Below are 15,341 nucleotides of genomic sequence, written 5' to 3' on the forward strand. Positions count from 1 at the left end.
GAGCGAGCGACGGTTCAAACGTATTATACCAACTCTATATAATGTACGTAGAGAAATTTTTAAATATATCTGACTATCACGAGTATTAGCTCATCTTGTCGGTAAATAAATTAAAATGTTTGATACGAAAAACAAGCTGGTCGAAGAAGAATCCAGGAGGACGAGACGCGACGTAGCTTCCCGTGCGGAAACAAAAGTCACCTAAGTGCGAACTGCCCAACGGAAAGCAAAGTTGCCAGAAGTTTCAAATGCCAGGAGTACGGACGCATCGCATCGCAATTTAACAATGTAAGTTCCCTAAGAATACATGTAGCGTGTTGCAGTCGTTACAGACAAAGCGTTGTAGAGACGTTAAGATCGGAGATAGCAATTTGACCGCGTTGATAGACATCGGTAGCGAATACATGAAAATAGAAGCGCCTAAATTAAATAAAGTCCAAGTTCGATCGTAGTCGAGAAAGGAAACGGATCCCTCTTTGTTCCTATCGGAGAATGTAGGAAAGAATGTTGTTCGCACGAGTCCTTCTTCTCTCGAGGACATCATCGTCGTAAACAAACATTTATTAGATATTTTTTTCTTTTCTTTTTTTAATTTGCACTTTACAATTTGTCCAGCTGGACATTTGGTAAATTTTTCTAACTTAGTTGCTAAAAAACACGTGGATGGCTACCCCCAGCGGGATACCATTTTCGAGTTTGACTATTTTATTTCTTTAGTGAAGTCAGTAAGGTGTTTTCTTTTTAGTCTTTCTATGAAAGTTTCGGTCGCCTCAGCAGTTTTGGACGTGTTGCCGTTCTCCCCTTGTATTTTTCTACATACCTGCCGATTTCTTCTTTGATAGTTGATATTTTTAAGTCTTGGCGTATATCCTCGTTTCTGACATACCATAGGGCGTTGATTAATGTTCTCAATATCTTCGATCGTAGCGACTCTAGTTTATTTATGTGGCTCATTGCTGCTATCTCCCATTTTGTGATGTGCTCTTGTAGTAAAGTGGCTACTGTTTTTGGATTAATATGCTTGACTAGTACAGCCCTGTCGTCCGCGAAAGTCAGTATTTTGCTGTCGACAGATTATTTTTTAATTAATCTGGTATGTCGTAATCTGGTATCGTAATCTGGTAATCTGGTATTAATGTTGGTATGTCGGCCGTGTATAATGTATATAATATTGAGCCTATGACGCTTTATTAGATGAATCGGTTGTTCGGCATTTTGAGTGATCTTCCGTTACGACACAGACAGCACATTCGTCTTTTTTGAGAAGTTCGAAATTCCTATCTCACAAGTTGTAAAATTTACAGTGCGTCAAGAGGATATTTGCCACCCGGAGTGCTGTACGGATCTGCTCTAAAGTTAAACGTAAACACCAGATGAGATACATCCACGACGGTAGGATAGTTACCAGATGGGATAGGAATAGATTCCCTCCTCAACGGAAATATGGACAGAAGAACACCCCCTGGACGGAGAGCTAGAATATAAGGACCAGGCGCTTCAAGAGACGAGTATTCAGTCTTCATCGCGCAGTTAGCAAGAGAGATTCATCATGCACCAGCCTTAGTAGAAACTTCTTACGTACTCTTGCGTTTATATCAAACAGTGTAAATAAACCAAGTGGACAGGACATTACTCTACATCGTTAATCTACCGCCACCTTGAGCGTCAATGGCGTTCAAGATTCGCGATATCCATCGACTAGTTGCAACATGAGTGTTCGCCACATCGCAACATATAGTTGATATGAGCAACATCGGTTACAACGGACATAATCGCGGTAGCTTCAGATGGAGACAGCACGAACGGTTACGAAGTGGATTTCGTAGAATTCACGGAATAAATTCAGCGCAGTACGTCGGAAAAATGCGACTGTAAAACATCGAGAGGTTCCTTAGTATCTTTGAGCGGAAATTTCAAAGATGAAGGAACGTCCTCGACGACTGAGCAACGGTGTCCATCGGTGACGAAAATCTACGCGACGCTTATGGTAATCCACAGAGATCGTGGTTAAATGCGGAACCGGAAAACCCGCAAGTTGTCCAATGTTGAAGCGAAATGAAGAAATTCAAGAACCTTGGCGTCTGCGTAGAAAAGAAAGAAGCTATTGGACTTTTCTACGTGATTTCGAAGATGGACGTAAATGGAGTGGCAGCCAAATCGAAACAGATTCGAATCTGTGACGAGATCGTTGAGCATTGTGGACGGAGACTGCATATATCGGTAGTCGATCGTCGAAGCTAGGCGCGCGTTAAAAACATTTTTGGACACCATAGAATTGCATATATCCAAAAAACCGACTTAAGCTTTTGCTGATGAGCTAAGTGATGTAGACGCTGAAACAAGGTTAAAGGAATCAGCCGATACCCTATTTCGGTTAAAATAATTGGGGTGATTCAAATGATATTAACACTGAGTTAAAAATTTAATTACAACTCTTTGTCTCCAACAACTTTCAAAAACTGGTAAGTACATTTCGACCGAAGAGTTGCTAACAAGTGAAGTTTGGAGTTCGTGATGTCGAGGAGCAAAACTACTGATGGCGGTGTGCCTGGAACACGAGACACGCGGATCCGTCTATTGCAATTTTCGTTAAGGAAACAAGGACAACGGACATTGTTGCTAATTGAAAAATTGGTGGATAAGGATTGGACGGACACTTATCCCGTCTTTTACCCTGACGGGCAATTAGGAGCGCCTCTACTTTAAAGACGTATTAAATAAATTAAGGGCTTCGACAGTAAGTAAAAATTTAAATCTAAGGACAGCAATAGATTATTGCGGATGCGAGTATGTTTGAAAAGGTGTTGACCATCTTGATCGAAGGATGGATGAGGATATATTCTGGGGTCACTGCTCGTAACAATAGTATTTAAAGTAATTTAAAGTACACGCTTCTTGATTTTTATTACATGTACTTATAGATCAGGTATATCAATCTCCATTATATGATTGCATACCTTTCTTCTTTCCATGATTAATTGCTTTCATCTTTTGAATTCATTCTCAGATTTAATTTTCCGGTCCTTTCGAGAAACAGAAGGAGATTCTCCTTTCGTTAATATACGTATAAGTATTGTCTGTTGTAATAGAAAAGACCAACCATGAATAAGAGCGCTGAGATATTTGATGTGTATAACAGGATTTACTTTCCTGAAGATGTGAAACATATGGTATTTAATTTCTTTGTCTCGATGCAAGAAACAACTTTCCATCATATGTTTAAGTGAATTTGTTTTCTCTTTCATTTGATAGTTGTTAGACTGTGGATGTTTATAGATTTATCAGAAATTTAAAAGTAATGTATCCTCCAGAATACATATAGTAATAGCGATATACAAAATGCATACATACGTGTATACGCTTATTCATAAATACGATTACTATTTGTGGAGGATCGCGCTATTTCGTAGCTGTTCAGCATTTGAACAGACAGTTCGTTTCGATCTCATTCCCGAATTTGATTCTTGGCCGCCCAGCTACCCATCGCATGATTATCGCAATGAAACGAAAATGATGGAACGGAGCGGTCTACGCTGTGTGTTCAATCGATTCTCACGTTACTTTCGCAGACAATGTTTCCCAGGACTGAAATTCGTTTGTATCGTCGGATACGTTCGGTCTTTGAACCGAGGATGACTGTTCACGTGAACGATGCTTCTCCCTCCATGTGAATTCTCAATGAATTCTAGAAATAGATAGTGTTGTTACACGTGGAAGTGAATACTCGATGAGTGAAAATGAATACTAATCAATTGCGGAAACTACTCTTTCTTATAATTTTTTCTGAGATTATTACGGAACGTTTGCCTAATTAACATGCGTGCATTTAACTGCAGTGAACAGAATTAGTAACAAAAATGAAAGCAATGAATATGAATAATATTATAGAATTTCATATAGATTGCTTGTTTGCAGTTTCTTCCAAAGAATTCTTTCTCACTGAAGGAATAATTATATACATGCTACCTAGTTCCTTATAAATGCGTTTATTAGACTCACGAAATATTTAAGCGCAATACTTAAAACATAAGCGAAATATTTAATAATATAAGCGCAAGTGCAAATCTTTATTTGATCGATTTGTACTTCGTATGAATATACTTTAAGATTCTTCGCTGACCGTTCAAGAACTGTTGTTATGTTTGTTTATCGAACACATCGCGAAACATAGTAAATATTATGTTTTTTGGAGAAAGGTTCGTGCGTATCTATTTCTTATGAAACACTTTGTTATGTATCATAACAATTTATATTTACTCAGTAGTTCAGATTCTTCGTTCGTTACGTAATTCACAAATTAAATTACAAGAACCAATTCGACATTAGTAGTAACAAATACGAGCTCATATATCTGTGAAACAAGATACTCGTTGGAAAACTGACTCAAACCTGAAAAACAATTTATCTCCTTCCTTCGTTAATACCCGAAATGTCTGATTCTATATCTTACCGATAATCTATATTACCGATGGCCATTTAGTATTTAAAAACAGCGATAGACGCGTAGTAGGTCTTACCTAAAGCGACTAAACAGAGGTGCAACGTATCATTTCAATAAATTTGCATTGAAAGTCTATCAATCTAACGATATCATGCCAATAAACGTAAGTACACACGCAAAGTGTACATTAGCGGTATCGATAACATACGTCACTCAAGACAGAAATGAGAAAACAGGAAGTACGAGTTACAGATGATTACGAAGATGCTGAAAACACGGAACGCTTCATTTACAGGTCGAATGTAATTGCGAGACCCAATAACAGCGATCGTACGAACGAATTGATAATTGACGCTTTCGTGGAAAGTTGCGATCGGTAATAAGCGAGAATCGAGCGATTAGGAACGACCTACGAAGTTCGAAACAGGTTCCAGATATCTTGTGGAGGTCTAAGGGAAAAGCAACGGCGTGCAGGGACTCGCGATCGATTATCCCAAACACGGCCTTCTTTCCATGGGACTTCGTCGCGAAAGTGAAATTTCTCCGCGAGCTACGACTGGTTCTTGTTCATCTTCGACCGGCGCGCGTCGATTTTACGCCCGTGAAAATATTATTCATAAGACAAGGGAACGAGGATCGCGTCGTTGAATGGAAAATAGGAATTCACGACGGTTCTTGCGATACCGAAATTCCACGCCTCGCAATTATTCTCAAACGCTGGAAACGGTGAACTGTTTCTCGCAAGTGTTCGTGTTCCTTGCTCCTTGCATAACGAATTCTGATCTTCTCGTTTCCTCAAGACGTATCGATTTAAATTTAGTTCCAGAATCGAGTTACGCGCGATTCTTCTTTGTATCGCGTTTTATAACTGGCTTATGAGTGGTTTCTTATTCGTTTCCGATCCTTGTGTTTGGGATTTTAATAGACTAGTAAGTGACGTAGAAATGTTGCTTCATCTTTGGAGGCAGGAGAAACGATCGGTTTTGATTAGAGGAAGACTAGTTACTAAACATATCAATCCATATTTCCGCACTTATTATCGATATTAGGTGTTAATTAGTTGTTAAAAGCTCGTTAAAGTAAAACAAGAAATGTTTAAAGCAGGTCGCAATCATATATTTGCGAAAGCTGCTATTGTTAAAGTAATTCGTAGAAGAGTCTTATCTCGTATTATTTCATTTATTGGTCTAATTGCTTGTGTTTTACATACGTAAACACATGGAATTAATTTTTAAATCGTTCAATTAATAATGTTCACATTATTTCAATTTATTTGAAATTTGTTTTCATTTTTCTTGATTACTTTCTACCGAAGTTTTTAGGCTATACAGTATGTATGATCGTATGTATGCAATGATAACACAAGTTTCTAAGAATATGTGTGGCCGAAATTAGGTACAATATTCACTCAAAGAAAATATTTACAAACACTGGTTGTCTGGATGCAAATTATACTGTTTCTATTCAATCGATTAAATATTTAATTTTATTCTGTGTTAGAACTACAGCGGAAATCTAGAATAATTCAATTTGCATAGTAACCGTAAAGCAGTACAAGAATGGAATGCGATCGACTTCTCGATTTATTCTATTGCTTCACAGTAATTCTAAGCGTATAAAATTTTACAATCCATTCAACGTCTTAAGACAAATTCCAATTGGGTGGGAATATATCGAATGAAATGAGGGAAAAGAATAATTAGTAGTCTGCGGATATTCAGAACTATTAATTCTGCATGCATTCTGTGAGGAAGAACAACTGAGGTAATATTTTAACTATATCGACAATCATCAATATCATCTATATCATCATCTATGTCAGCATGCAAGAATTTAACATCAGATCGTATCAGTTCTAATTTATTTAATTGCAGAAAATTCTGCCTGAGTTTGAGGTCTTTTAATTGGATTTCAAAATAAGCTTATAATTTTCACACTACAAACGCTTATAATTGGAGAAACTTTAACTTGCATAGTTTGAATGATAAACGCCTCATTGTGGCATATTTCCACGTCAACTTTTATTTTCTGTAACATTTTCAATAACGATAATTTTAAATATTACGATATAACAACAGACACATATTACTCGATTAAAGGTATCAGTGTCAGAAGACGTATCACTGATGTACGTATTTCTGAAATTATGCGTTTATATTTTTTATTCCGTCTAAAAAATGCATAATTAAATTGCAACAATAAATTCGATATACATGTCATCGTTAAGATAGATACAACATTGTCAATTCACTAATCATTTCCTATAAATGTGTACACTGATAAAAATGGTAAAAGATACAGAATTGGATTCAAATTTTCATACCAATAACTAAATGGATTGTGATGAATACTTTCATATAGTGCAATAATGTTCATTGCAGAGATAATAATAATTTAGAACTTATCGCGTGAAAATATCCGACGAAAACCTTTAGTTGAAATTGTCTCGGCTACGAAAACAAATCACGCACCTATCTACGTATATCGGTTGATGCGCTTTGACTTGACACAGTTTTATGCATATGCCGATCGTCGCCTACGCGCTTCATCGTTGTATCTTCGACTTCCGATTCGCGTTCGATGCAACGCACGACGCTGCTGTTGACACCAAGTTTGCTATCGACGGTAAATCAGGTCAATGTCTTTATCGTCGTGTAACATCAGTGTGACCGCGTGTTGCATGCGGTTTATCCATTCTGCTACCGAGAAAGCCGACGCACTCCGATGACGAAGGTGGATTCGCGGCAAAGCATTCGCTAACAAATCGAACTAAGCGCGGGTACACCTACGTCTATCGATTTTCCGCGTCCAAAGCTGCTGATTCGATTTGTGTTTAACCCTGCTTTTCGACTCACTTCCGATCTAATCGTTAAATTTAACTTTGAAATTTTATTAAAAAAAAAGAAATATTATTGGAACTATGGGCAAAACTAGAGCCTACGGCTGGGCCCTTACAAGATCCTTGCAAAGAACCCATGTTGGGGCCCTGGCGCATCGTATACGGCTATTTCACCCAGAAAGCGGTGCTCACACCCTAGTCGCAGTGATCCTTCATTTCCACATCCTTACTTCTGGGCTTCTTGGAGGGGTGCCGATCCCACATCAGCGTTATTTTGCGGACATCGATGTTCCGCTCTCAGTTGGTTAGTACTCCGATCCGAGGTTCGGATTGGGTTAGTGCAGGTTAGCTGTCGGCTTATGATAATGTTAGTTGGATGTTAGGTGCGGTTAGTTCTCTTAAGTCCTATTATCTTACGAACTATCTTTGGTGTGACCGCAATTGTTGTGGAGCATTAAAAACTCTACACAACAATCCATTGCCTTATAAACTATTTAACTCACTGGATTTCTTTACAGTGGTTAAAGAGGAAACAATGGCTATTTAATTTGAATTTAATGCAGTAATGTCATATAACTGAGACAACTAAATTGATAATTCACAACTCACAACTAACAATTAACGAGTCAGAACAACTCGCCAGCAACTCTCCCTCAACTACGACTCGCAACTAATAAATTCCTCGCAACTAGACTCTCAATTAACAACAAACGATTAGTGGATTTTCTCACTCGAGCATCCCTTTATCTTCTTTTTATACTCCCACCACGCACGTGTTTCATAACTGTTCGTGATCATGGTCACGTACACCCTCTTCCGACTGACTATTTGACCGAACGACCTGAGACGTATTGATGGGACCCATGGTCTATGGAAGTTCCCGCCCCTTTCAGCCTGTCGGTACTTACGCTTTCTAGTAAAACTGTATATATTTCGTCGGCACGTTTTTAGACAACCTTTCCAGGATGCTACAATATCCCTAGTAATTATGTTGTTATATACCAAATAACTTTTACATCTGTATTTTTACTTGCCCACATATTTTACAAATACAGCTTACAAACGTACATATTACAAACATATTTTGAGAAAATAGATCATAAGCTTAGGGACATAATGTTTATCGATTAAGCGTAAGTAACACCATAGAGACAATTAGAAACTTTCTGCCAATATATATCGTTAAGCTATTTATGTGTAGCACCATCTGAAGCAAGCAAAATGAATCTTTTTATTCCACACAGATTTTTCGAATAAAATTATTTGTACGCGTGTACTGAATTAATTGCTACATTTTTCTTATATTCTTCGGCAACCTACTTCAGTTTTAATATAGCAATTTACACCAGATTACAATTCTCATCAACATCATGCACGATATACATTTGGAATGAATTGCACTTTGCGTTTCAATTTGTTTGCCGTACACCGTCAGTCTATTAGAGCAAAGTGCAATGCTCCAGCACGTACGCGTTAACCCGGTTTCGGTGTCATCAGTGACATCGACGTGACAAGTAGGCTATCACGTAAAAATTAAGATAAAACAAGAATACTTGTCAATTTCCGAACAGGAGATCGAGTTCTTTATTTTTTTCTCAATTTGTACAGTATTGTTTTCGGTTCGCGATGATACAATTTTTGGTATTTGAGTAAGTTAAGAATTTTTTTTAGACTGACTGGATGATTTGGAAGGGAGCATTTATAGTTCTTTTATTCGTTGGAGTGGGAGAAGTCTTTGGTCGTACATATATTTCGCAGAAGGGCTAGAGTGACCGAATGCCATCCAGACGCCTGAGAACGGATGCTGACCGGACGGTCACACGCGATAAGGTGCTCGGAATTTTGGTTTATCATATAGCTGCTGGAATTTCACCTGTGACAAGTACTTCGAGTTTGAAAGTTCTTCACGATTGGAAGAGCGTCATGATTGGAAGCGTCATTATACATCTTCGTCACATTTGGAGCAGTAAATATTTTATTTCCTTTCAATCGTTTCTTCCACTGAGTTTACAAACAATTCGTAAATTTTTTTTGCTATTTTATTTTTCCAGATTGTGCCTTATAACGAAAGGATGGCGGAATGTCGACTTGGATTTAACGACTTGCACACCATACCATTAGTTCCGGAAAATTTACCGCCAGATTACGTTGTGGTGGAGTATACTTGCCCGTGTGGTGAATACACTACGCAGGTTGGCCTGCATCGTCTCTTTGCATACCATCTGATGGGAAGAGTGCCAAGGGCGATAACCCGACCTCGAACACACTATTATCTTCATTTGCTCTCTGCTTTGCAAGCAGATGCAATTATCGAGGCTGTCAGAGAGGAAAAGGAACATGAAGAATATCCTGACCGATAATTCGACTTGGAAACTGCTTTATTAAACCGTGATATTTGGGACATTTTTGTAACTAATATTTTCACACTTTAATTCTGTTACAATATATTTCTTTAACTACTTTTTGCGAATAAGATAGTTTAATGACATATTGTATATACGACTTTTCTTCAACTGCTATCAACTATTTAAAATTTGCTACATATTACATTTTAAAATAAAACATTTTATAAAATATACATGTATATAGTAGTCTTAAATCTTCAAATAATTATTAATATCTTAGATGTCGTGTATGAAAAGCTCATCACACATAAGTTGTACTGTAGTTGTACTGTAGTAGTGTAAAAGATAGATTCTAAATTTACTTTATTCCTTCAATTCCATATCCTATAATAATATCCATTTATCATATAATAGATTACAATTTCTGCCAAGTTTGTTAAAATTTCTTCAACTACTTCTGTGCTTCCTGTTTAGTATCTCGATCATCTTCGTTCTTTGTAGGATATTCAAGGACCATTTTTAAATATTTCATAGCTAGCTCTATTTCAATTAATTTTAAGTAGGTTTTGCTCAATATTAATAAATTTTTACTATGGAAATTGGGATCAATTTCCTCTGCGGTTACAAAATATTGTAGAGCTTCCTCAAGAGATGAAGATGGTGGTTCTCGAAATATTACAGATGCAATTTTTCTTTGTTACCATGTTAAATCAGCAACTTGGTAGCACCAAGTACCAAGCATGTACATAAGTGTTGGTTCTTTTGGATTTAGTTCCATTGCTCTCTGCGATATTAAACATATTCGATACAATTGCTTGACATCGTGTCAGGGAATGAAATATTAATATATCATCATGAAATATACCAGTATATGTTTCTCAATATTATATGACTCTTTTATTTGTGCTTTTTCTCCTTCATAAAGAGATTTAGAATTAAGAAGAATCGATGCCCATTTGTGTGCAGCCCAATTATCCTCTTGTATTTCAAATGCTTTAAGTATTAAATCATAAGAAAATTAATTAATTTTTTCTATCTACTTCACTGACAGTCTTAGACGCCTATTTCCCTCACCCTCCGTGAAGTGGCTTTCTTTGACGAATCCGATGATCTCGTGCCTTTAGGCACATCCCATCATAGCCTTCCTCTGCAGCGTCGTCGTGACGGAAAGTCATTCCCTTTCTTGCAGTCTCATTAGCCATATACCTAGTGTGTTTGTACGATCGGTGTATAATCTACGTCTTAGCAAAGAGCTAATCAAGCGATCCTTGTATCACGAGAAGTAAGTTGAGTCCGACTTAGACTTTGAAGCAAAGTATATTCGTTATCCCGTAGACCGTGGATTCGCCATATCGAACCTAGGGTCATTGTCATTAGCGTCTAGTTACCGCGGCCGCTTGTCAATCTTGTACTAACTATATCAGTGTAATAAACGTTTGTACAACAACAATGAACAACACCGGCGAAGACTCATTACACGCCCCTAACGCCAACCCGACATACATATATTAAGTTATACTATTATTGTTTAAATTATTGTTTTATGTATTCAAATATGTTAGGTATAATAAGTAATACATTTGACTAATAAACTTTTTTTATAAACAAAATATTTTTTTATAATTAAATTTTTTATATAAAATATTTATTTTTATTAAAGTTAAAAATAGAAATTTATCTTATATAAATTATTTATTTTTCGTTTAATATTTTCAATAATATTTTTTTTTTATTATTAAATTCTTCCAGGATCTATATTCTATGATTATCTATAGAATTTTGTGCAATTTTATTAATTAGAATTATTAATATTAAATCAAAAAATAAAATTGTAAGAATTGTTTATTTTATAGTTTCAGCAATTTCAAGTTTATTATTAATTATAATAATCTCAATTAATTCTAATCAATTATTTTCAATAAAAATAAATAGAATAAATTTAATATTAATAATATCAATATTTTTAAAAATCGGACTATTTCCATTTTGTTTTTGAATAATTTCTATTTATAAAATTTCATCATGAAAACCAATTTTTATTATTTCCACATTTATAAAATTTATTCCAATTTATTTTTTTTCATCATTTTTTTATATAACTCCGATTTTTCTATATTTTTTAATTTTTAATAATATATTTATTTCGATTTATACAAATTTAGAATTTTCTATAAAAAAATTATTTGGATGTTCTTCAATTTTTAATTCTACATTTTTTATTTTTGTTAATCAATTTAATAAAGCTATTTATATTTTTTTTTGTATCTATATTTTAATTTTTTTATTATATCATTTTTATTAGAATTTTATAATATTAAAAATGAAAATTTTTATGACTTTTCTTTAAAATCTTATAATTTATTCATTATTATATTATTTATATTATATTTATATTATATTATATTTATATATTCTTCATTTCCTTTATTTACAACATTTTTATTAAAATGAGAGTTGATTAATTTATTTAATTTTTATTTTGAAAATAATATTTTTTTATTATTATTAACTAGAATTCTTATATTATGGAATTATTTTAGTTTATTCAAATCATTAATTTTAAAATTTAAATTTTGTAAAAATATTTATTACGAAAACAAAGAATTTTTTCCATAAATTTTTTTTGTTTTATAATTATTTTTATATATTTATTAATATTTTTATTATTGAATTTAATATAAATTTTTTAATCTTTAAATTTGCAATTTATATTTTTTATCTAAACTATATTAAATATTATATTAATTTAGTAAATATTAAATATGTTAAATGTTATAAATTATGTTATAGTATTAAAAGAATTATAATCTTTATGAATAAATTTACAGTTTATTTCTTTTTCAGACATAATACTTTTTAGGAAATTTTATAGATAAGATTTTAAGTTAATTAAAACTATTAATTTTCAAAATTGACAATATTTATAATATTAATAAATCTTAATAATAAAATGATTAATATCTACAAATCATAAAAATATTGGAATATTATATTTTATTTTTGCTATATGATCAGGAATAATTGGATCTTCAATAAGATTATTAATTCGAATAGAATTAAGTCATCCTGGAATATGAATTAATAATGATCAAATTTGTAATTCTTTAGTAACTAGACATGCATTTGTAATAATTTTGTTTATAGTTATACCTTTTTTAATTGGTGAATTTGGAAATTATTTTGATTCCTTTAATATTAGGATCACCAGATATAGCATTTCCTCGAATAAATAATATTAGTTTTTGAATTTTACCTCCTTCATTAGTAATATTATTATTAAGAAATTTATTTACACCTAATGTTGGTACAGGTTGAACTGTTTATCCTCCATTATCTTCATATTTATTTCATTCATCTCCATCAGTTGATATTGCAATTTTTTCTCTTCATATAACTGGAATTTCTTCTATTATTGGTTCTTTAAATTTTATTGTTACTATTATAATAATAAAAAATTATTCATTAAATTATGATCAAATTAATTTATTTTCATGATCAGTATGTAATTTTAATTACTGTAATTTTATTAATTTTATCATTACCTGTTTTAGCAGGAGCAATTACAATATTACTTTTTGATCGAAATTTTAATACTTCTTTTTTTGATCCAATAGGAGGTGGTAATCCAATTCTTTATCAACATTTATTTTGATTTTTTGGACATCCAGAAGTTTATATTTTAATTTTACCTGGATTTGGTTTAATTTCTCAAATTATTATAAATGTAAGAGGAAAAAAAGAAACTTTTGGAAATTTAAGAATAATTTATGCCATATTAGGAATTGGATTTTTAGGATTTATTGTTTGAGCTCATCATATATTTACTGTTGGATTAGATGTTGATACTCGAGCTTATTTTACTTCAGCAACTATAATTATTGCAGTACCAACAGGTATTAAAGTTTTTAGTTGATTAGCAACTTATCATGGTTTTAAAATAAATGTTAATATTACAATTATTTGATCAATTGGTTTCATTCTAATATTTACAATTGGTGGATTAACAGGTGTTATATTATCAAATTCATCTATTGATATTATTTTACATGATACATATTATGTACTTGGTCATTTTCATTATGCATTATCAATAGGTGCAGTTTTTGCAATTATTACAAGATCAATTCATTGATATCCAATAATCACTGGTTTAATAATAAATAAAAAATGATTAAAAATTCAATTTATTATATTTATTGGAGTAAATTTAACATTTTTTCCCCAACATTTTTTAGGATTAATAGCTATACCTCGTCGACATTCTGATTACCAAGATTCATATTATTGTTGAAATTTAATTTCTTCAATTGTAGCAATAATTTCTATAAATAGAATATTATTTTTAATTTTTATTATTTTTGAAAGAATAATTTCTAAACGTTTAATTTTATTTAAATTTCATCAATCATCTCTTGAATGATTAAATAATTATCCACCTTATGATCATTCATTAATTGAAATTCCCTTAATAATAAAAAATAAAATCAAAAATATCTTTAATAAATAATTAATTTTAATATGGCAGATTAGTGCATAGAACTTCAAATTCAAATATCATAATTTATTATTTTTTATTAAAAATTTAATTTTTTAAATATTTAATATAACATAAAAGTTTTGAATTTATAATTCAAGTTAAATTTTATACTTATAAATAATTTCAACATGAAATATAATAATATTTCAAGATTCAAATTCATTCTATTCTGATAATTTAATTTCATTTCATAATCTAACAATAATAATAATAACAATAATTATTACTTTAACTATATTTTTTATTTTAGATTTTATATTAAATAATTTTTTAAATTTAACCTTATTAAAAAATCATACAATTGAAATTATTTGAACTTTAATTCCAATAATTATTTTAAGAATTATTTGTTTTCCATCTTTAAAAATTTTATATTATATTGATGAAATTATTAATCCTTATTTTTCAATTAAAGCTATTGGACATCAATGATATTGATCTTATGAATATCCAGAATTTAATAATTATGAATTTGATTCTCATATATTAAATTATAATTTAAAAGATGAATTTCGGTTATTAGAAACAGATAATCGATTAATTATTCGATTTAAATTTTCAATACGAATAATTCTTTCTTCTATAGATGTAATTCATTCTTGAAAAATTCCATCATTAGGAATTAGAGTTGATGCAATTCCAGGTCGAATTAATCAATTAAATTTATTTAGAAACCGTCCAGGAATTTATTTTGGTCAATGTTCTGAAATTTGTGGAATAAAATAGAAAGAACTTCATATAATTATTTTTTAAATTGAATTAAAACAAAAATTTGAAAAATTGGTTAAATAATAACATTAGATTGTCATTCTAAAATTAATATAAATTTTTATTGTTTTTCATATTCATTAGATATCTTAAATTAAAGAATTGATCTTTGAAATCATATATAGTAAATTAAAAATACTTCTAATGAATTCCACAAATAGTATTAACCACTTAATTGATTAATTATTTTTTTAATGTGTCTGTTATGTTTATTTATTTCAATTATTTTAATAAATTCAATAATTTTATTTATAAAAATAAAAGATAAAAAAAATATCTTTTTATATAAAAAATGATTATGACTATGATAAATTTATTTGAAACCTTTGATCCTTCAGTTAATAATTACATTCAATTAAATTGAATTTTTATAATTTTTCCTATTATTTTATTTCCAAATTTATATTGATT

General features: G+C 31.7%; 2 protein-coding genes and 1 long non-coding RNA gene across 3 annotated transcripts; 2 read left to right on the forward strand and 1 right to left on the reverse strand.

Annotated features, from left to right (window-relative positions):
* LOC132915719 (uncharacterized) lies at positions 1-2,752 on the forward strand. The gene is made up of 3 exons (XR_009659945.1): positions 1-288; positions 1,305-1,529; positions 1,847-2,752. It is a non-coding gene; the product is annotated as an uncharacterized LOC132915719 (long non-coding RNA).
* A 7,309-nt stretch (positions 2,753-10,061) lies between these two features.
* LOC132915734 (regulator of microtubule dynamics protein 1-like) lies at positions 10,062-10,637 on the reverse strand (the record flags this gene model as incomplete). Its single annotated transcript, XM_060975550.1, is given in 2 exon segments — positions 10,062-10,409; positions 10,491-10,637. Coding segments are annotated over 2 exon segments (495 nt in total), but the record flags the coding sequence as incomplete, so codon positions are not given.
* Positions 10,638-14,288: 3,651 nt separating this feature from the next.
* On the forward strand, positions 14,289-14,894 carry LOC132915722 (cytochrome c oxidase subunit 2-like; the record flags this gene model as incomplete). Its single annotated transcript, XM_060975539.1, is given in 1 exon segment — positions 14,289-14,894. A coding segment is annotated over 1 exon segment (600 nt), but the record flags the coding sequence as incomplete, so codon positions are not given.
* Positions 14,895-15,341: the final 447 nt, after the last annotated feature.

Source organism: Bombus pascuorum, unplaced genomic scaffold (assembly GCF_905332965.1).
Source record: "Bombus pascuorum unplaced genomic scaffold, iyBomPasc1.1, whole genome shotgun sequence".
NCBI lineage: Eukaryota > Metazoa > Arthropoda > Insecta > Hymenoptera > Apidae > Bombus > Bombus pascuorum.